Source organism: Eucyclogobius newberryi, unplaced genomic scaffold, assembly GCF_026437365.1.
Source record: "Eucyclogobius newberryi isolate DKJ021-1_F unplaced genomic scaffold, fEucNew1.0.hap1 SCAF_16, whole genome shotgun sequence".
NCBI lineage: Eukaryota > Metazoa > Chordata > Actinopteri > Gobiiformes > Gobiidae > Eucyclogobius > Eucyclogobius newberryi.
In genome coordinates this window covers 25111333-25132090 of record NW_027315790.1, presented here as the reverse complement: position 1 = coordinate 25132090, position 20758 = coordinate 25111333, and the positions used below count along the sequence as shown (strand labels likewise).

The window sequence follows — 20758 nt, the reverse complement described above, 5'->3', positions numbered from 1 at the left end:
ACAAAAATCTTAAAAAAAAAAAAAATTGAACACATACTTGACAATTAAACGTATAGATGTGCCCAATAAGAAACAATAATAAATAGTTGAGGTCATAATCCAAAGAGGGTTTTCGCCGCAACAAAAAATATAAATTGTTGCTTTTCTACAAAATACTCAAAATAATGACAAATTCTAAAAAATATATAAATGTAATTGCACTGGCATTTTACATTTCAACGTCTTTGTCACAATTGGATTAAAGGGACCATCATTTAAAAAGTACAGTCTCTAAACAATTAACTTTTTACATACCCTTTGCACTAAATATTTGTGATATTTTATCACTTATTCAAGAAAAAAACACTCCTCTTTGACATGTACTGACACATCTGCACTGATAATGTATTGATCAGTGCAGATGTGTCAATAGTCAGTATAGATTTAAGTTGACTGATGTTTACTTCACAGTTTCTCACACAGAACACTTCCTGACAATGTCCATTATTTGAACTGTAAAATGCTGAATGTAACAGGTTTCTCAAGTTCAAGTCAATTTAAAAAAACAAAAAAACACAGAAGTTGGTAAAAAGGGATGTCCAGAAGATTATTTGATTCCTAGGCCTTTTTTTTGTTTTACTTGACTAAAAGTTTGATTTCATAAAGCAGCTCACAGACTAGAGGAGTTGTAACGTATAAGACAAAGATAATAAAGAAAGTTTTGTCAAGGTGTCAATGGGTCAGTGCATAATCAGAAAATTGTTGTTTCTTCTCACAATAAACGTAACTAAAATCTTCAATCGTATCATCCGAATAATGTGAACAGAACGAATGCCACTTGGTGTCATCTTTATTGTATGTGTATTATTATATGTAAATACATGACAATAGAACACATCATTCTCATTTACTTAATTTCTGTTTGTTGCTAAATTTAAATATATTATTTGCTGGTAAATTTAAGCCCTATAAAACCAAGAACGTTAGCACTTGTGATCAGAGAATATAGGTATCAAAAGCAAGTGAAAAAGTTAAGTTCCTCTAAATGCCATTTAAGTTCCTTTTTTTTTTTTTTAACCTTCTATAATAAGGAAGGTTGTTGTATAACATTTATTTACGTCACTCGATACGATAAGAACACAAGACCTGCACTTGTCTTGCATTTCTGCTGAATCAAAACAGGCTGAATTTGATTTTAATTCTATTTGTTTTGTCCTGCCAAATTATACAAGGCTTTACAAATGTTTTTATTCAGTCAAACAGAGAAAACAACTGTCAAATAATCAACGAAAATGAATAATAGACCCATATTTTCTTGTCCTTTCTTTCCAGATTTTCTCAAAGCTGTCTCCTTCTTGGGAATCTGCTAATGACAGCTGTGGCCTGACTAGTTCTGGTATGTGTTTTACTCTGTTGACATCTCACACACACACACACACACACATTGTACTGAATCATGTTTTCTTCCGCTGCAGATGCTCGAGATGCCACAGTGACCTGATCCTAAACCAGAACCACTGTGTGAAAGGTGCAATGTCGCTCCAAAATGGCTACTCCATCAACACAGCGCCGCTTGATGACGAGGAAGAAGAGGAGGAGAAAGAGGAGGATGACGACTGTGAGCTGCTCGTCCCGCCCGACGCAGGTGTGTAAACTAAAGCATTTTGACCGTACTAGCACTATTGACTTGTGTTTATTTACCACACGTCAATAGTGAATGTCTTTGGGAAAACAATTTAACCTGGTTCGAAGCAGCAGCCTTCAAAATGCTTTTAAATATAGATTTTGTGTGTTTTTTCTAAATGTCTTTTAAATGTGTGATGTTTTAAAATTTGATGTGCTGTTATATCTTTGCCTTGCCCCAGGTCACAATTGAAAAAGAGGTTTCGAGCTTTATATAAAAGTTCATAAATACAAAATTATTTATCAATCAATTATTTACTGCAATATGTGAAGCAATAAAGGCAAAGTAAAGATAGTTTTCAGCATGTTTACTTCATCTTAGGATACCTCGGAACATAAAAAGTGTACAAAATATGTTTTTATGTGAAATTATGTAACAAATGAAATGTCTTTATTATAACCTTAAAGGCGGTATGGCCGATTTTTCGGCGATTTGAGAACGCAGGCGGAAGTGCGCATGCGCACTCCCCCGTGCGGACCGATACAACACACACGTGCGTTTGTTTATTAGCGCAACGGAGCGCATCGCATCGCTCTCTCCAGGGCTGTGACCTGTATGACTCTAGGGAATATCTGCTGTTGTTGAAAGAGAATTCCGAATTATCATCCTCAAATGTTGAACTATATAATAATTTCTTTGCGATTGGCTCCACAAACTTGCCATATCAATCTTGTGTCGTAAAGTCCTTTCAATTGACGATAATCACGTCTTTGGAGTTGAAAAATGGCACCTGCTTTCTGACAGGGAGGACGTCCAACTTTTGCCAGCTTTTATTTCATGTGGATAGTCCAAGTAATTACAAAGATGAACCAAGTCAATGTGTAAACCTTTTAGCCTTAGCTGTTTATTTAATGGTAGTCTGTGTAACTTTTCATTAGTTTTAGTTTTTTCTCTCTTTGGAGATGTTATGCTCGGAATAAACACATAAACCTATGCACCTTTTATATCATTACAAAATGTAAAACTGCTACAAATACAAAGTGCAAAACTGCAATATTTTGTTTGTTTTATGTTCCAGGCAAACAAACAAGAAAAACACGATCAGCATTATTCTTTAAGAAAAAATACGCTGCAATTTTTTATTTTGAACCAAACAGCAGCAACAGATAAAACCGTTGCTGAAACTGATTGAAACTTCACCATGACTAGACAATAGTGAAAGATTGTAGTTGGTTTTTCGAGTTTGGAAAAGCCTGAGTCACGTATGAATGCATAACATAACATAACACACGGTTTATGTATTTGAGAGGAAAGTCCCTGTTGTCCGCTCCTTGTTTTTGGGTTTGCCAAAGTCTATTGTTAGGTTCATGTCAAATCAACCTTCACTTTCCACATGCATCTCCTGTTTCCTTTTTAGAACACTTTAGATAGTTTATGGAGCACTTTTGGCCAGATGTGAAGCACTATTTGGGAAAGGGCCAAAATAATTGTCTCATATTTGGCTAAAAATATGAGACAATTATTCCTAAAAAAGATTCCCCGGAGCTTTTATCCCCAAAGAATTATAGTAATTGAAATTTGTTCCGGAACCAATTAAAGTAGATTCATGTTAAACCCCTTCAATTTCCAATCAAAAAAAATCCTTAGTGTCAATCACCTGAACTGTCAAGCTACTGGGCACATAAAACATCAAAGGAACACTATAGTCCACTTTATTTCCAGTTAAATCAACTATGCTGGGAAGAATCGAGATCAGTTAGTCCACAAACAAAAAAATAAATACCAATATATCATTCAGCTTTGAAATGGGAATAGTTAATCGACCCAACAAGCGCTTAATGTACTGTCTGTCGGTCCGTACCTCCAACTACAGCTTTACTCCTCTATATACAGTATTTACAACAACAAAATCCAGGGGGTATTTTAAATCAGATGTTCCTGTGTGCAGAGCTTGTTATTTATAATGACTTATAATTGAGTAGATCAATCTTTGAGGGCAAAATGTTGACTTGTTTCCATGATGAGTTCATAATCTGTGTATTTTCATCTCCCTCCCCTCAGTTCCTCCGCGGTGCTGCTCGTCGAGGCTGAACCTGGCCGTGCTCATGTTCCTCGGGTTCACGGTGGTCTACGGTCTCCGCGTCAACCTCAGCGTGGCTATGGTCGCCATGGTGAACAATACCGAGCCGACCCCTTCAACGAACAACACAAACTCATCCAAACACATGTGTCCTCTGCCCGGGACCAACCAGAGCAACTCGGGCTTCACTCAGCCGGACTGGGTATGGAGAGTGTAGTATGTACTTTATCCACCAGAGAGCTCTGCTTTGTGATGAGCGCTTCCAAAAATACTCAAATTGGCGTTACAATTAGATTAGGATTACAATTGAGGAAAATCAAACTGATTAGCTAATGTTCTCTTGCAGCTCTATGTTCAAACAGAGACTTATATTCACACACCTCCTTCTGATCAAGCAACAGTCAGAGTGAGTGACAGGTGGAATAATCAGATGTAACCTGGACTTGCTTTAGTTACTTTCTCATGGCAATATAAAGATGCTATGTTTACATCATGATCCGATCAAACTTGTTTAAGAAAAAGTTAAGTACAAGTTAAGGCTGTCAACTCAGAGATGGGCATGAAGGCGGAAATAAGTGGTATATTTGAAGGCATTTTATTTAGCCAAAGAAAACATAAAAATCATAAAGGCACAATAAATGTTATGTTGCACACAGTAAAAAATGATCAAATCATTGATATTGTAATATAATCCAAGAGATTAAACGTTTGGTACCACTTTATAATACTTTATAACACTTTATAATTAGCCTTAGTAAAAATAATTCTGGCTTAATTAAGGAGTTAGTGTTAGTATATTAATTAAGTATACTGCTATTAAAAGTGTAGATATTATAAAATGTTTTCATTAGACATCAGACTTCCCAAATTGAACTTAACTTGATAAACCTACTGTAGCATTAACAGACAGTGATTTACTGCATCATTTGTAAGCAGATAAAGATAAAGTTAAGGCATGTCAAAGTTCACTTAGGAGGTGCCCCATGCCGCTGGGGCACCTCCTCAGAACTCGGGCTTCACTCAGTCGGACTGGGTATGGAGAGTGTAGTCATGGGTCCCATGACTGCTCCTGAGGAGGTGCCCCAGCGGCATGGGGCACCTCCTCAGGAGCAGTCATGGGACCCATGTTATTCTTTGTGCTATGCTTGGTGAGGCCTGCCATAGCTGCAGGATTTCACCTGTTGTGCATGTTTTTGTGTAGATCCTCAGCAGGGCAATGACATGTCAGTTATGGCACATCCTCTGTCTCTGCTGCCCCTGCAGGTGCCTGTTTACCCGTGGGACGCTGAAACCCAGGGCTGGCTATTGGGCGCCTTCTTCTTCGGATACCTGTGCACTCAGATCCCGGGAGGTTACCTGGCGGGACACTACGGAGGGACCAAGTTTCTGGGGTTTGGTGTTTTGTGCACAGCGGCTCTCACTCTGCTCACTCCTCTGGCCGCGCAGTCGGGCCCCAGGTGGCTGTTCGCACTCAGGGCACTAGAGGGCTTTGGAGAGGTGAGCGGACGCAAATGACCAAATGATATTTGAGATGGAATCAGAAAATTGTTCACATTTACCAAATCAGAAAGACTGCAATTATTTAAGTAACAACGTTTCCTGTAAACACACCGAAAATAGCCTATCTTAGTATGTGTAAAACCTTCTACCCTGTAGTTTAGACCTCTACGAACATGTTCTGAAATGCTTGTGATTCAGTGTTTATTTTTAAAATGTGCAATTTGAACAGAAGCCAGTCTTTTAGCTTTATTATGGCCATTTCCAAATTTGAACATTGCGTGTTCCAACTTCAGAGCGTTCCATCTGAATTGACTTGTATGTGTGTAAACAATACGGCTAATGCTAAACTGTAGACCTGCCTCCCTTCTGGGCGCAAAAAAGCAGGACCCATAATGTAAATATTTATTATTAGATCAATGACATTATTTCAAGTTATGATATGTGTTACAATAGATAAAAGTTTGGGTTAAGGTTAGTGAAGTTGTGACTATGGTTAGGATGAGTCTCAGGTCACAGGGTTTGGATTGTAATGTAATGTTCCCAGAAGTATGTTTGTGTGGGTTTGCGATTGTGGCGGCTGTAACGTTTCAGTCTGTCCCAGGGCAGCTGTGGCCAAAGGACTACTTAATTACACAGTGTAAAACAACAGTTTTGAAAGGCGCTACATAGTTTCAACTGGCAAGACCTTAATCTCAACTAATGATAAACTGAGCAAACATAACGGATGATTTATAGGAATGAAACTCTTGTCATGTCATGAAACTATTAGCCAGTTATCTGGTTTTATTGTACATTTGTTGTGGTGTTCAGGGCGTGACATTCCCAGCGATGATGGCGATCTGGGCGCGCTGGGCTCCTCCTCTCGAGCGCTCCAGCCTCATGACCTTTTCTGGCTCTGGAGGAAACTTCGGGGCCTTCCTCGCTCTGCCTCTGACTGGCTTCATCTGTGAGACTTTGGGTTGGCCCGCCGTCTTCTACCTCTGCGGTGAGAGACATGGCCGTTTATCTCTGCACATTTTGACGCTATTCTGAAAAGAAGAGTTCATATGTGCAGAACTTTGTGCTAGTTTTTGTTTCATGTTGGCTTGTTCATGTCTGGCTAGAACCAGAAAATATAGAGATATGAACCATAAACCAGAACAATTAGACTGTTAAAGTACAATTCCTGTTGTGTTGTCACATGAACACCTTAAACCCGTGTGTCTGTGCTTCAGGAGGAGGCGGGTGTGTGTGGGCCGTGTTCTGGTTCGCCTTCGTCTCAGACGATCCTCGCACTCACAAACGCATCAGTGAAGAGGAGAAAGAATACATCATCAACTCCATTGGAGCCCAGGTAATGCCATTATGTTTATCTATACATTTTTGTTCAGTTATTGAATTAAAGTACTGAATTCTAAAGGTCTTTAATAATATAATGCACTTTAACATCACATGCACTTTCTAGTTTTTTTTCTTCACTTTCTAGTATTTTAAGAATTTATTTTAATTGTGTCTTTGCTGTTGTTGAATTTTGTTGTTGTTCTTAATTTCCAAGACAAATGAAAATATAATATGTTTATTCTTATCTTATCTGACAAAATTACCCTTTTATATAAAATGGAATTATGGTCTGATTCTGTGACCAAATCTGTCAAGTTAGTTAGATTACGATCGAGTGCATGAATTTCACCAATCATAATGTAAATAAAACTATATATACATATATACATATATATATATATATATATATATATATTTATATATATATATTTATATTGTTAGAGCAATAATGGAATTAATTAAGAAAAGTATTTTTGTTTAAGTATAAATAAGTATTAAATTAATGTAATTACAATCTGAATCTTTAGTATAAATTCCTAATGTTCTAATTATTTACAAAGCCTAATCCTTAAGTTAAATGTATAATTTATGTCATGCTTCAGTATGGAGCGGGAGAGGGCGGGGCCAGAGAAGTAGGCCAAACTTAATTGGTAAAAGGAGAACAGGTGAGACGGGTCGAGAGGGAAGTCAGAGGGCGACCGACACGGTCTTTGACCGCGCACATCCCGCACATCGCAGCATCTTTTTGATTGTGCAAAATAAAAGAAATAAACGCACCACGGACTACGTGAGTTTTTGTTCGTGAGGATTTTGTGTGAGTCAAGAAACGGACACCCAAAGGATGGCTACTAAGCAGTTTTTTAGCGAAGATTGACTAGAAGCCAATACAAAGTCAAAGGCCCGGTAAAGTCAAAGACACGGGAACGCTGGAATCCGGAGCAAAGACGCACCGGGGCGTGGCACACGTTTGGAATTATGAATGAATCAGAGACGCCGCTGGATGAGCGCGAGGCTCGCGCCGTGTGAGTATCAAAAGCGCAATTGTGGCTTTGGACATTTGAACAATCTCGCGCTTTCTGACCAAATGCGTGGATTATAAATGAAAAGGAAAATTCTTGGATAAAGTTGGAACAATCACTAAAGTTGTGCAAACGGATCTGGACAATGAATGAAACGGAGGAACGTGGAAATGAGGAGGAAATGGCTCAAAACAATAACGGAGAAATGGAAAATGACCTCAAAAGACTCAGTGCCAGTCGCAGAGGAAGGCTGGGCGCATGTACAAGACGAATGAATGAAATTAAAGTGCTTCTTTCTAATCCTCTCAATACAAACTATGTCACAAACATTTTTGAACATTTTAAAGTGGCATTAAGGGAGTTTAAAGCATGTCATGAAGCAGTGCAAAGACTATTACCTCCAGAAATACAAGAAAATTAAACAATTGATTGGTATGAGCCTAAAATGGAAATCTTTAATTCTTTTATGATGGAAGTTGACACATGGATTATGAGTCCAAGGACAGTGCCTCAAATGTGTCACAAGTGTCTGTTCGATCAAGAGGAAGCTCAAATTCTGGAAAATCACAGAGCTCCAGTGCCTCTAGAGAATGCCTGAAACTAGCCTCTGAAAAGGCTGCTATGGAAGCTCATGGCTGTGCTAACTGAAAAACATGCAATGGAAGTTGAGAAGGCCAAAATCCACGCTAAACTTGAGACAATGGAGCTGGCAGCTAATATCGCTGCATCTGATGCCATGTTAAAGGTTTTGGACAATTGCACTCAAAGTGCTGAAAATGCAATGTCACACAAAGCACTGAGTGGGAGCGAAAGCAAACCTGATCAAAATATCACAAGCATCAAAGAACACAATGTGTCGATGGGCATTTTTGAGGGCTCATCTGTTAATTATCCTGACATTGCTACGATAGCCAAAACTCCTTCAACACGTTATAAATCAACTACCGGATGGAGGGAAATCTAGAAATCCCAAGTCCAACCCCACTCCACCTGTACATGTGAGAGCCACACCAGGAAGAGAAAGTGACTCTGAAAGTGACTCGAGCACAGGTTCTGAAGCATTACTTTCCAGAGAGCTGCTCTCTGTTATTCAAAAACAAAATGACATCACCAGTCTCCTAATGTCACAGCAGCAACAGTCCTCACTCCCCTCCAGACAAATTCAAGTGTTTGATGGAAATCCTTTACATTTTCAAACATTTATAAAAGAATTTAAGTATGGCATTGAGAATAAAACAAATAATGATGATGACAGACTATTATTTGGAACAATATACAAGTGGCCAAGCAAAAGAGCTTGTAAGGAGCTGTTTTCATATGGATATAACTCTGGGATATAAAGAAGCACAAAAACTCTTAAAGACATTTTGGAGATGAAATAAAAATAGCAAATGCATACATGGAAAAAGCTCTTAACTGGAACAATATCAAACCAGAGGATGGAAATGCATTGCATGAATATGTACTTTATCTGAGAGGATGTTGTAACACAATGAAACAGTTGAAGGCAATTCAAGAATTGAATCTAACATCGAATCTCAAGCTGATTCTGTCAAAACTGCCATATAAACTCAAAGAAAAGTGGAGAACAGTGGCACATGAGCTCTTGGAGAAAAATAAAACCCGAGCAGGATTTTCTGACCTGGTGGCATTTATTGAAAAACAAGCTAGTATTTTACTAGACCCTCTCTTTGGTGAAATCCAAGATGTCTCCAGAAAAACCTATCAAAACCCCACTGTGGCAATAGACTCAAGACCTCAGCTGCGTCCACAGAGAAATAAGAGCAGCAGTTTTGTCATGACCATAAACAACTGTAAAACTGTGTGTCGTATTTGTGGAAAAGCAAATCATTCTCTGGATCAGTGTGAAAACCTTAAAGCACAGAAACATGATGTAAAAGTACAACTGCTTAAAAACAATGGAATTTGCTTTGGTTGCTTAAACAAGGGACATGTGAGTAAATTATGTAAAAGAAGAATGACTTGTGAATACTGTCAAGGCAGACATCCAAGTGTGCTACATATACACCGCTCAATGGACAGTTCAAATCTGCAACAGAAACAATCGGTCAGTGGCACATTATTTTCAATGGAAAAGAGAAAGAGTTGTGATACTGGGGCTGGAAGTGACTGTAAACTGTCGATAGTGCCTGTACAGCTAAAAGCGGCAAAAGGAGACAAGACAATCGTGACATACGCTTTCCTTGACCCTGGAAGTACAGCCACATTCTGCACAGAAAACATCATGAGACAACTTAATATCAACGGGAAAAATTCACAAGTTTTGTTGCAAACAATGGGACAAAGAAAGCCAGTTGACAGCTATGAAATAAGTGGTTTACAAGTTAGTGATGTAGATGGAAATAACTATCGACCTGGAAAAAACATACACTCAGACAAATATTCCAGTGACGAAACGAAACATATTCACGCAAACTGACATCGACAAATGGCCTTATCTAAAGGAAATACAAATCCAACAAATTGATGCAGACGTGGAACTCCTGATTGGAGTAGATGTGCCAAAGGCAATGGAACCATGGCAGATTATACATAGTCATGGTAACGGCCCCTATGCTGTAAGAACTTTACTTGGATGAGTGGTGAATGGGTCACTCAATTCTGCAGCTGTGGACCGACATGGTAGACCTGTGGCATCAGTAAACCGCATTTCAATTGAAAACTTGGAGACTATTTTGAGGCAACAATATAGTCATGACTTTCCTGAAAAAGAATATGAAGAAAGGCCCCAAATGTCAGTAGAGGACATGAAGTTCATGAATATGATGACACAAGACGCCACATTGAAAGATGATTACTGTTACTTACCATTGCCACTCGGCAACAGAGACACTGTCATGCCTAATAACTATCATCTTGCTGAACAAAGAGTAACACCTCTAAAGAAAATGACTATCCCCAGATTGGAGCTCACAGCTCCCACTCTTGCTGTCCGTGTGGATCGCATGTTAAAAGCAGAGCTAAAAATGGACTTAAAAGAATCCGTTTACTGGACAGAGAGTCAGTCTGTTTTGAAATACATTCGAAACCAGTCAAGAAGATTTCAAACTTTCGTTACAAACCGCATTGCCGTTAGCCAGGCATTGTCTTTTGTGGACCAGTGGAGATATGTGGATTCAAGGTAAAACCCTGCAGATGATGCCTCACGTGGTTTGAGCATTGAGGCTTTCCTAAAATCCAAAAGATGGATAAAAGGACCAGCTTTCTTAGAACAAAATGAAAAACAATGGCCACCTATTCCGGAGGCAATGAAATATCCTGTTTCAAATGAGGACCCCGAGGTCAAAAAGGATGTCTTTGTGAACATTGTCAATGTTGCACAAATAAGTCCCACCAGCAAACTAATGGAGTATTTTTCGGATTGGAATAAACTCAAAAGAAGTGTTGCATGGATCCTGAAGTTTAAGGGACTGTTACTGAAAAGGAAAAAAAGAAAAAAGGAAAATTTGAAAGAAAATGAGAATAAGTTGACAGTGAAAGATGTTGAATATGCTGAACGATGTATTATTGCATATGAACAAAGACAACATTACAAACAGGAAATTGACCTTATTGAACGGAAAAAATACAGCCCTAAGAACAGTTCAATCTACAAAATGGACCCCAGGCTGGACCACGAGGGACTGTTGAGAGTTGGTGGCAGGATCAACAAACTGTCTATGCCCATAGAAATAAAAAAAATCCTATAATTTTGCCTAAAAGGTCCCACATCTCTAAACTGATCCTCAAAGCCATCCATGAGCAAATTGGTCATACCGGTCGAAACCATATGTTGTCAAAATTACATCAAAAATACTGGATGTCCTCTGCTAATGCTGCCGCACGAAACATCATCAGAGCCTGTGTTTATTGCCGGCGAATGCAGTCTGCAGCTGGAGAGCAGAAGATGGCAGATCTTCCAGAAGATCGAGTATTGCCTAACATGCCACCATTCAGCACAGTTGGTGTGGACTATTTTGGACCATTTGAAACAAAACGGGGTCGAGCTACTGTGAAAAGATAGGGTGTAATCTTCACTTGTTTAAACACTCGAGCAGTGCATTTGGAAGTAGCCAGCAGTCTGGACACGAGCTCATGTATAAATGCAGTCCGAAGATTCATATGTCGCAGAGGAACTGTATCAAGTATCAGATCAGACCAAGGCACAAACCTCGTTGGTGCAGATAAAGAACTTAAAAGATCACTGGAAGAGTTAAATCACAACAAGATTGGTGAAACACTCCTAAACAAAGGCATAAACTGGATATTCAACCCTGCAGGAGATAAGTCTCTCCCAGGTGTATGGGAGAGACTTATCCGAACTCTGAAAAGGATATTGTGCTCTATAATGAAGGAACAAGTCATGGATGATGAGGCCCTACAAACAATGCTCTGCGAAGTGGAAGCAATAATGAATGACAGGCCCATCACAACAGTAACAGATGACAAAAATGATGTGGAACCATTAACACCAAACCATCTCCTGCTGCTTAAAACAAAGCCTGTTATGCCTCCAGGATTATTTGACAAAGATGACATATACTCTAGGAAAAGATGGAGACAAGTGCAGTACCTCGCTGACCTTTTTTGGAGAAGATGGGTCAGAGAATATCTCCCAATAATGCAACAAAGAAACAAATGGAACAAAGTCAAAAGAAATTTACAACCAGGTGATGTTGTTGTTATCGTGGATCACACGGCTCCCAGGAACTCATGGATCCTAGGACGGGTCCTGCAAACAACGCCTGGAAGTAAAGGATTAGTGCGAAGTGCTCTTATTAAAACTAAGACTGGTATTCTGCAACGTCCTGTGACCAAACTATGTTTGGTATTGGAGAATGAAGATTAATGAACATTGAACCTGCCTCAGAACTAACTGACTGGACCCAAACTTTCTTATTTAAAACAAAGGAAAACCTAAGTCTTAATTGAGTATTAGATTTAAATATTAGTATAAAATTATGCATTGTTGTGTTATATTTGTAATTGCTAGGCCAGCAATTAGGGGCTGGAGATGTTAGAGCAATAATGGAATTAATTAAGAAAAGTATTTTTGTTTAAGTATAAATAAGTATTAAATTAATGTAATTACAATCTGAATCTTTAGTATAAATTCCTAATGTTCTAATTATTTACAAAGCCTAATCCTTAAGTTAAATGTATAATTTATGTCATGCTTCAGTATGGAGCGGGAGAGGGCGGGGCCAGAGAAGTAGGCCAAACTTAATTGGTAAAAGGAGAACAGGTGAGACGGGTCGAGAGGGAAGTCAGAGGGCGACCGACACGGTCTTTGACCGCGCACATCCCGCACATCGCAGCATCTTTTTGATTGTGCAAAATAAAAGAAATAAACGCACCACGGACTACGTGAGTTTTTGTTCGTGAGGATTTTGTGTGAGTCAAGAAACGGACACCCAAAGGATGGCTACTAAGCAGTTTTTTTTAGCGAAGATTGACTAGAAGCCAATACATATATAGTGCAGTGCCAGGAACAGCAAAGATACTGCGCAAATAGAGACCACCCGCGGAGGGTGAGAGAGTTTTTGTGAAGTTGTTGTTTTATAGATATAGATGTGTATATATAGTTGCCTCTTAAAAGCAACTATATATACAAAGCTAATAAGTGTACACAGTGTTCACATGGCCAGACAAAATTAGACGAATCAGATTTATTGCGTATTTTACATGCGACAAAGAAATTTAACAATCAAAAACACCTTGTGACATGTGTCAGTTAATCAGTGACCTTTTAGTCTATAAATCTTTACTGTTTTCTTTTTCATTTCCCACATTCGTTTTTTTACCCTTTATTTTCCCATAATTTTCCTTGTCAAAACCAGCGCAAGTGTGAACGATCATAAACAAATCTGATTACTCGCGTCAGATGTAACATTGACATTTCAATCATCTGAGCACCAACTACCTAAACTAAACAGTAACTAAAGTGTGGCCACAGTGTTTTGATTTGTCTGTCTGTGTTCCAGGGCACGGGGCACGGCTGGACAGTGCCGCTCTGGTCCATGATTACCTCAGTCCCTCTTTGGGCCATTATCGTCACTCAGATGTGTTCAAACTGGTCGTATTACACTCTGCTCACCTCGCTGCCCGCTTACATGAACAACGTGCTGCACTTCGATCTGCAGTCGGTGAGACACTGTTTGTATCTGTGCTTTAGTTTTGCTGAGCTTATAATATCCTTCATTCATAATCAGAAAGTCTGGCCCAATCATAATAATAATAAGGTACTCTGCATTTCCATTAGCAGCAATGTGCGGTTTGAAAAATAGTGATGTGAAATTGTGCTTGTGCTGCCCCCTGGTGGAGTGTTAACGCGGCGTACTTTCAGAACGGGTTCCTGTCCGCGCTGCCGTACCTCGGGGGCTGGCTGCTCTCCACTCTCTCTGGAGTCGTCGCTGATCTTCTCATCAAGAGGAGGGTCTTCAGCATCACAGTCACGCGCAAGATCTTCACCGCCATCGGTAGGGCATCTGGTTTAATTATGAGTGGGTCAGGGCTATGTACAGGCAAAGACAGAAAGAAAGTGGTAATACAGTAGTAAGGCTATTTCTTAGGTCAATGTGCACAGCCAGAGATGCTGTATTTGGTATTTTTGTTACAATGAGTTGGAAGCAGAGGACATGGCCTGGACTGTGGCCTGTCTTTGACTTGGACTTGACTTGAGGCCAAAGACGACGTGAGACTTGCTGAACAAGGACTTGGTCTCACTGTTTGGAACAGTATGTACCAAATGTACTTTCACTTTAATTCAATTAATGTTATTTATTCTCTCTCCCATCTTTTTCCCTCCCTGTCATTCCCCCCCTTCCATCTCTCTCCCTCCTCTCCCTCACTCTCCCTCCCTCCCCCCTCACTCTCTCTCTCTCCCTCCTCCCTTCTCTCCTCCTCTCTCCCCCCTCCCTCCCTCCCTCCCTCCCTCCCTCTCTCTCCCTCCTCTTCTCCTCTCTCTGCCCCTCTCTCCCTCCTCTTCTCCTCTCTCTGCCTCTCTCTGCCTCTCTCTCCCTCCTCTCCCTCCCTCCCTCCCTCCCTCCCTCTCTCTCTCTGCCTCTCTCCCCCCCTCTCCCTCCTCTCCCTCCCTCCCTCTCTCTCTCTCTCTCTGCCTCTCTCCCTCCTCTCTCTCCCCCCCTCTCTCCCTCCTCTCCCTCCCTCCCTCTCTCTCTCTCTCTCTGCCTCTCTCCCTCCTCTCTCTCCCTCCTCTCTCTCCCTCCCTCTCCCTCCCTCGCTCTCTCTGCCCCTCTCTCCCTCCCCCCTCTCTCCCTCCTCTCTCCCCTCCCTCTCTCGGTGCAGGGATGGTGCTGCCTGCAGTCTTCCTGGTGTGTGTGTGCTACGTCGGCTGCAGTCACGTCTGGAGTGTGCTTTTTCTCACTCTCTCCACCACCACAGGAGGAGCCAGCGCCGCCGGCGTTTACATGAACCAGATCGACATCGCCCCGAGGTGCAAATCCAACTGCCATTTATCTGTGGGAACATGACATCAAAAGAAAAAATATTTATGATTCATGTCAATTAAAAGTCTGAAAGCTTGCTAGTGGCTAATCGGCTATCCTGAGACTAATGAGCATAAGACTAATTCATTCATTCATTCATTTAAAACAAGGAGTGCACATATTACATTAGTTTAGTTCTTGAGCAGGTAAAGACAAAAGTTATCAAAAGTCTATTAAACGGCCCAGTTCACACAACAGCACTTTTTAAATACACACTTACACTTCAAAAGAAACTATTCATCAAGAGCAATACCACAAGTCATCTTTAAAAACCACAATATTCAATTTACAATATATTTCTGAAATGTTGTAAATCTTGTAAACACATTGAGTACATTGTTTTTGGAACATGTTCCTTCAAATATTTGATCCTCATATTGTTGCATATACAGTGACAGGAAGCTGACACCCATGTACTTCCATAACCTCAGCAAACTTCTAAGACGACGTGTGTTTCATTCAATCCCAATAATAATGATCTCGTCTTCTCTCTCTTCTACACTCTTTCTCCATCAGATACGCTGGGTTTCTTCTGGGAATCACTAACACTTTTGGGACCGTTCCTGGTGTAGTTGCTCCGATCGTTACTGGATACTTAACTGAGGATGTGAGTCATGAAGTGTGGTTTTGAGCTTTTTACAGTGGTGCAATAACATAACATTTACAGTGGTGCAATAATGTTTACAGTGGTGCAATAATGTTTACAGTGGTGCTATAATGTTTACAGTTGTGCAATGACATTTACAGTGGTGCAATAACATTTACAGTGGTGCAATAACGTTTACAGTGGTGCAATAATGTTTACAGTGGTGCTATAATGTTTACAGTTGTGCAATAACGTTTACAGTGGTGCAATAACGTTTACAGTGGTGCAATAATGTTTACAGTGGTGCAATAACGTTTACAGTGGTGCTATAATGTTTACAGTTGTGCAATAACATTTAGAGTGGTGCAATAATGTTTAAAGTGGTGAAATCATTTTTACATCGATACAGCAATGTTTACAGTGGTGCAATAATGTTTACAGAACAACCGCAATTTTTAGTTCTATAATTTCATTTTTGAGTTACCCATAATTGTTTGTGCTGATGTTGTTCACTTCTTCTGAGATGAGAAAGCACACTGACGTCCATACACCTTCACCTTTCTGATGTCAGAGCTTAAATTCAGACCATCTGTTAGCGTTATGTAGCTAATTACTGTGGTGCTAATTTGCATTTATAGACCGGAAAATATTTGTATTCAGTATATTAATTTTATCCATTATGGACTCATAATAATAAGTAAGTAAACCACACTCATATTTAAACCATAAAACAACATAAAACAAACTGATCTATGCAAAGAAAGAGAAAAAAAATAATGAAAAAATAATATTAACAAATAAAATAAAATGGATAACTCAGAAAAAATAAATAATAAAATTAGAAAGTAATAAGGCGGAATCCAAAGGAAAGAGTGGCTATAATAATGCATCTTTTCGTCTTTCTCTTTGTTATAAAGGGTATTTTTGCATGTTTTTTTTTGAGGCTGTACAGTCCAAATAACATTTACGATTTTTAAAGTGGAGTAGTTATATAGTCAATTAGTTGTTGCAGCCCTGACCTCTGACTTTTCTTGTAGCACTCTCTGGACGGCTGGAAGAGAGTGTTTTGGCTCGCTTCAGGGATCCAAATCTTTGGAGCCATTTTCTTCACAATATTCGGCAGCGCCAAACTTCAGAAATGGGCCATGACAGACGAGGACAGAGCAGAGGCCGAGAAGAGGAGAACCAGATCTATTTGTACATGAAAAATATATTTAGACCAAAGACAGCTTTACATGGACATTTTAAGAAGCATTTTTTCATAGCAAAGGTTCACAGTGTTGACATTTTAAAAGCTACGCTTTTGGTTCTTCTTTGTATAACTTGGCATAATTATTTTAATAAGTTTCCGCTACATAAAAAGTTGGAATACATTTGTACTACATTAATGCAATGCAGTAAATCTGATTTTACATTTGTATTGAATTTCAACTGTGAACTAAATTATGTTTATTGAAACCTTTTGAAGTTACTTTAATATAAATGATGTCACGTTTGTGACTATTTCTAAAAGGCACTTTACCTTCAACATCCCGCAAAAGCCTTAATAAAAACTTTTAGTATATTATAGACTTTCCATTTAAAAAAAGATTTTTAAATGCTATTGTCTTTTCTGTACATTTTCCATGATATTTTAGACCAAAAGACAGCTATATTTCTACTTGTGTGTACTTAGTCTGTGATCCCAAATCTGAAGAGCAACAGGATGAAAGCACTTCAAGATGTTTTAGGTTTTTAGGTCATATTCATGTGGTTCAAACCTCAATTTAGTGAATAAATAAATAAATACAAATGTAAATGTGTTAAGAATGGGCTTTGGGGAAACATATCTGACAACTTTTCTACAGTAACGCACAATAGTTTTATTTGGGGGAAAATTTGTAATTGTTTACTTTGAAAATGTGTGACTGTTTGTGGAAAAGTTTACATGTTTGTAAGTCTTTGTAAAAAAAATATCTATATATATGAAGATGTTTTATTCTTGGAATAAAAGAGCTATTGGTGTAAAGAACCTTCTTGTCTTGTTTAAATATAATCAGATTTATATGTATATTTTATGCAGAAATGTAAATGCGTCTTACCCATAGAATTTAAACTGAATGTCAATTTGTATTTTTAACATATTTATACAGACCTCTATGGAATTAAAGGGAGGTTTCATAATGTTATATACTACGGTTGGTAGAGTAGCCAAAGTTTTCTCAGTTAAGAGTGATAGCAGTCTCAAGCCCTAATGCTGCATTGTCTCTATATTTCTCTAATGACAGGCTTTTCTACCCTGGAGCCAGGCCTCTGCAGGTGCCTCTATAAGAGCAGAAGCGGTAGTGGCAAGAACATAGTTTAAGGAATAATAATTGTAGGAAAACTTAGAAAGTGCAAAGATTTGTATTTTAGATTTGCACAACTCAGAGGACACAAATGTTCTGACCCCGAGGACAGTCGCAGTGGGGACAAAGAGAGACTCTGAGGCCTGTGTCTGGTGCGTCAGTCTAATACTCACACATTTGCAGTGGTTTGTCATATCATCCATATCAGCTTTTCACTTCCCTTTTTAACTTAAAACTCCCAAAAAAGTCTGAAAGTTACAATTCAACATATTATTCTTACCTTCTATCTCTTGATCATAAGAGAATCCAGAAAATGAAAAAAGAGCCCCTTTTTAGTTTCTGTCTTTTTACTTATTTTATGTAATATAGGTAAAAGGTGATACTTGAAAACTAAAACAAAAAATGACTGATATTTCACTTCTCTATTCTGTATTAACAAAAAACATGTTATAGTTTTTTTTTTATATTGAACTATGAAAAGAAAATCAAAATGCCTATGAATACACTGACCATTATAGCTTTTTATATATATTTTTTTTATTTGTTTATTTTTTAACAAACAAATGTAACTCCATTTGTAAATTATACAAGCTTGTTCTGTCATAATGTTCACTAGTTTTGTTTGTTCTATTGCCCTGTATGAAAAATGTGTTTCTGCTGGTCTGTCTCTTTTTATTTTCCTTTTCTCATTTGAAATATTGTCTGTTGAATTGTCTAATGCAGAGTTTGTCCTTCTCTTTTTCCGACACACTCAATAAGTACCTGGTTTTAAATGAAGTGTTCCTTCTTTCTTCTGTATTATGTTATAGACACTGCTTACAAATGAATGTAAATCTTCCATTAATTCACTAAAGTCTGTGTAGGTTTGGAAATAAATAAACAGACGAACTGCTTAATAACTATTTGAGTTTTGTCTGGATTATATATAATAGTCCATTACAGTCAACAACAGAGCAGCGCCTTTCGTTCATAGAAATAAGACTCCTTTTTTACCACCAGATGGCGCAAGGAAACAGATTTATGTCATAGTTCTTAAGATAATATTCCCTGAAAAAAATAATAATAATTTGTTAACAAACTTGATTCAGATCTTCATGGAAGGTCAGGTTTGAGTGTCAGTGAAACAAGAGCCAAAATAGGATGGAAAGCTCTATCTTGATGCATTTTATTAGACTATTCTTCAATGACATTTGTTCCAAGATTTTTAATTCGACAAATTATATATTTTTATATCCAAATCAATGTATTTAACTCTTGCATAATGTGTGTGTGTTGTTTTTTTTAACAAGTAACATAAGTTACAAAGTTGTGTTGGAGGCTTGCGTCAGATTTTAAATGACCCGGATGTTCCGGTGCCACGGTCAAAACGGTCCGTCACCTGGAAACTTTACACTTCACTAAAAACTTTTATTTGAAGCCACAACCTGGCACCTAAAGTGGTCAATTATATTTGGATTTGGGTCACCAAATAAAATTCAGTCTCATAAGGCTTTTTGTATTACTTTGCATTATGACCGGATGTTTTTGAAAGCATTATCCATTTGCATCTTTGCCCAAATTAAGAGCAGATATCTGATCAGCTTTGGCTTGAAATGAATAGACAACATTCAATCGCATACTTTGTGGAGATATTAGTGTTCGATTTTATATTTGTCATTGTGATTATATTGATATTGGTTATATAGAACATTCAGACATTTTTTTCCTCCCATAGACTATATTGTCATTTTATTTGACACATATATGCTCCATCTTGTTATCTTGGCCAGGGGTAAATACATCTCCCACATTGCATATGAATTATTTAGTGTTATAAAAGCAATGCTGGACACAGGAGCTAAAAATGGTATCATTCTATTTTCCATTTCCATCTTTGAGAAGCCCTTCTGTCTTGTAACTGCATATTTACAGTACAATAATAAATATCCAAGAATGTGAAGAAAACGGCCAACAGTGAGTTCCATAGCCGTGTATAACATGAAGAAGTTCAAAGACCAGGAGCATTGCCATAAATTAATAATTACCATCAGACCCACTGATGTAGGTCAATGATAAGCTTTTTGTCATTATAAAACAGCCTGTTGAGGTTCATCATTCTGGAGATTTTAAATGAGGCTACTCTTATACACAGTTAAATGATTTGATTCTACAGCAAACAGTCACAGAATAAACGAAAAGGTTGTTGAGGCTTGAACCTTATCAAATGTACTATCTAAGGTCATTTAACTGAATTTCCTTTTAAATGTTTAACATTTTGACAAGATTTTCTCTCAGTTCTCTCAATTTTCTCGGGGCCAAAATGACTGAAGAAGAGATATGCATTCATCAAGAAACATTCAAAGTCACCATCACCCTCACCTGGAGTCTGGATCTCCCTCTGCTCGAAGCTGTGGATTTCTTTGTTTTCCCTGTTACATATTCTTAGCCAAGGTGGTGGTATTAACATATGCAGTAAAATGGCCAAGCAGTTTAGGAGTTAACCTTTTGTTTTACAAGTCGATGGTGGAGTTTTTGCAAGTGTGAAGGTTGTGCAGGAAACAGACAAGTTGCAAATGGGGTTTATTTACATTCACTGTGACTTTCATTAATCAGCTGTTGTCATTATCATGTCAACGAACGGGCTAAAATTCAATCACAATCCGCTACACCTTCATCAGCAAAGACATATTAACTATTATGAACAGACATTGAGGTGTAAACAGTAATGCAAACATAGACAATTTGAGTGCATTAGATCTTTATTAATAGTATACACACACATCCATGCTAAAATTGGAGACGTTTACAAAATTATAAAGTACAAATGAAATTGCAACAT

The 20758-nt window shown here is 38.4% G+C and overlaps 2 protein-coding genes across 2 annotated transcripts in view; one reads left to right on the top strand and one right to left on the bottom strand.

The window, feature by feature from the left end:
- Positions 1 to 1357: 1357 nt before the first annotated feature.
- LOC140362059 (sialin) lies at positions 1358 to 16855 on the top strand. Its single transcript, XM_072448089.1, has 11 exons — positions 1358 to 1375; positions 1455 to 1624; positions 3665 to 3885; positions 4947 to 5180; positions 5994 to 6168; positions 6398 to 6516; positions 13507 to 13668; positions 13869 to 14001; positions 14828 to 14975; positions 15544 to 15634; positions 16651 to 16855. Exons 2-11 carry the CDS (start codon positions 1513 to 1515, stop codon positions 16816 to 16818), a joined length of 1563 nt encoding a protein of 520 aa, XP_072304190.1. The 5' UTR covers positions 1358 to 1375; positions 1455 to 1512; the 3' UTR covers positions 16819 to 16855.
- LOC140362067 (small ribosomal subunit protein uS7-like) overlaps positions 2267 to 20758 on the bottom strand; it is a 252108-nt gene continuing 233616 nt past the window's right edge. The window contains exon 6 of the transcript XR_011927051.1: positions 2267 to 2280. The gene's annotated coding sequence lies outside the window, so the exon portion shown is untranslated. The remainder of the gene's footprint in view (positions 2281 to 20758) is intronic.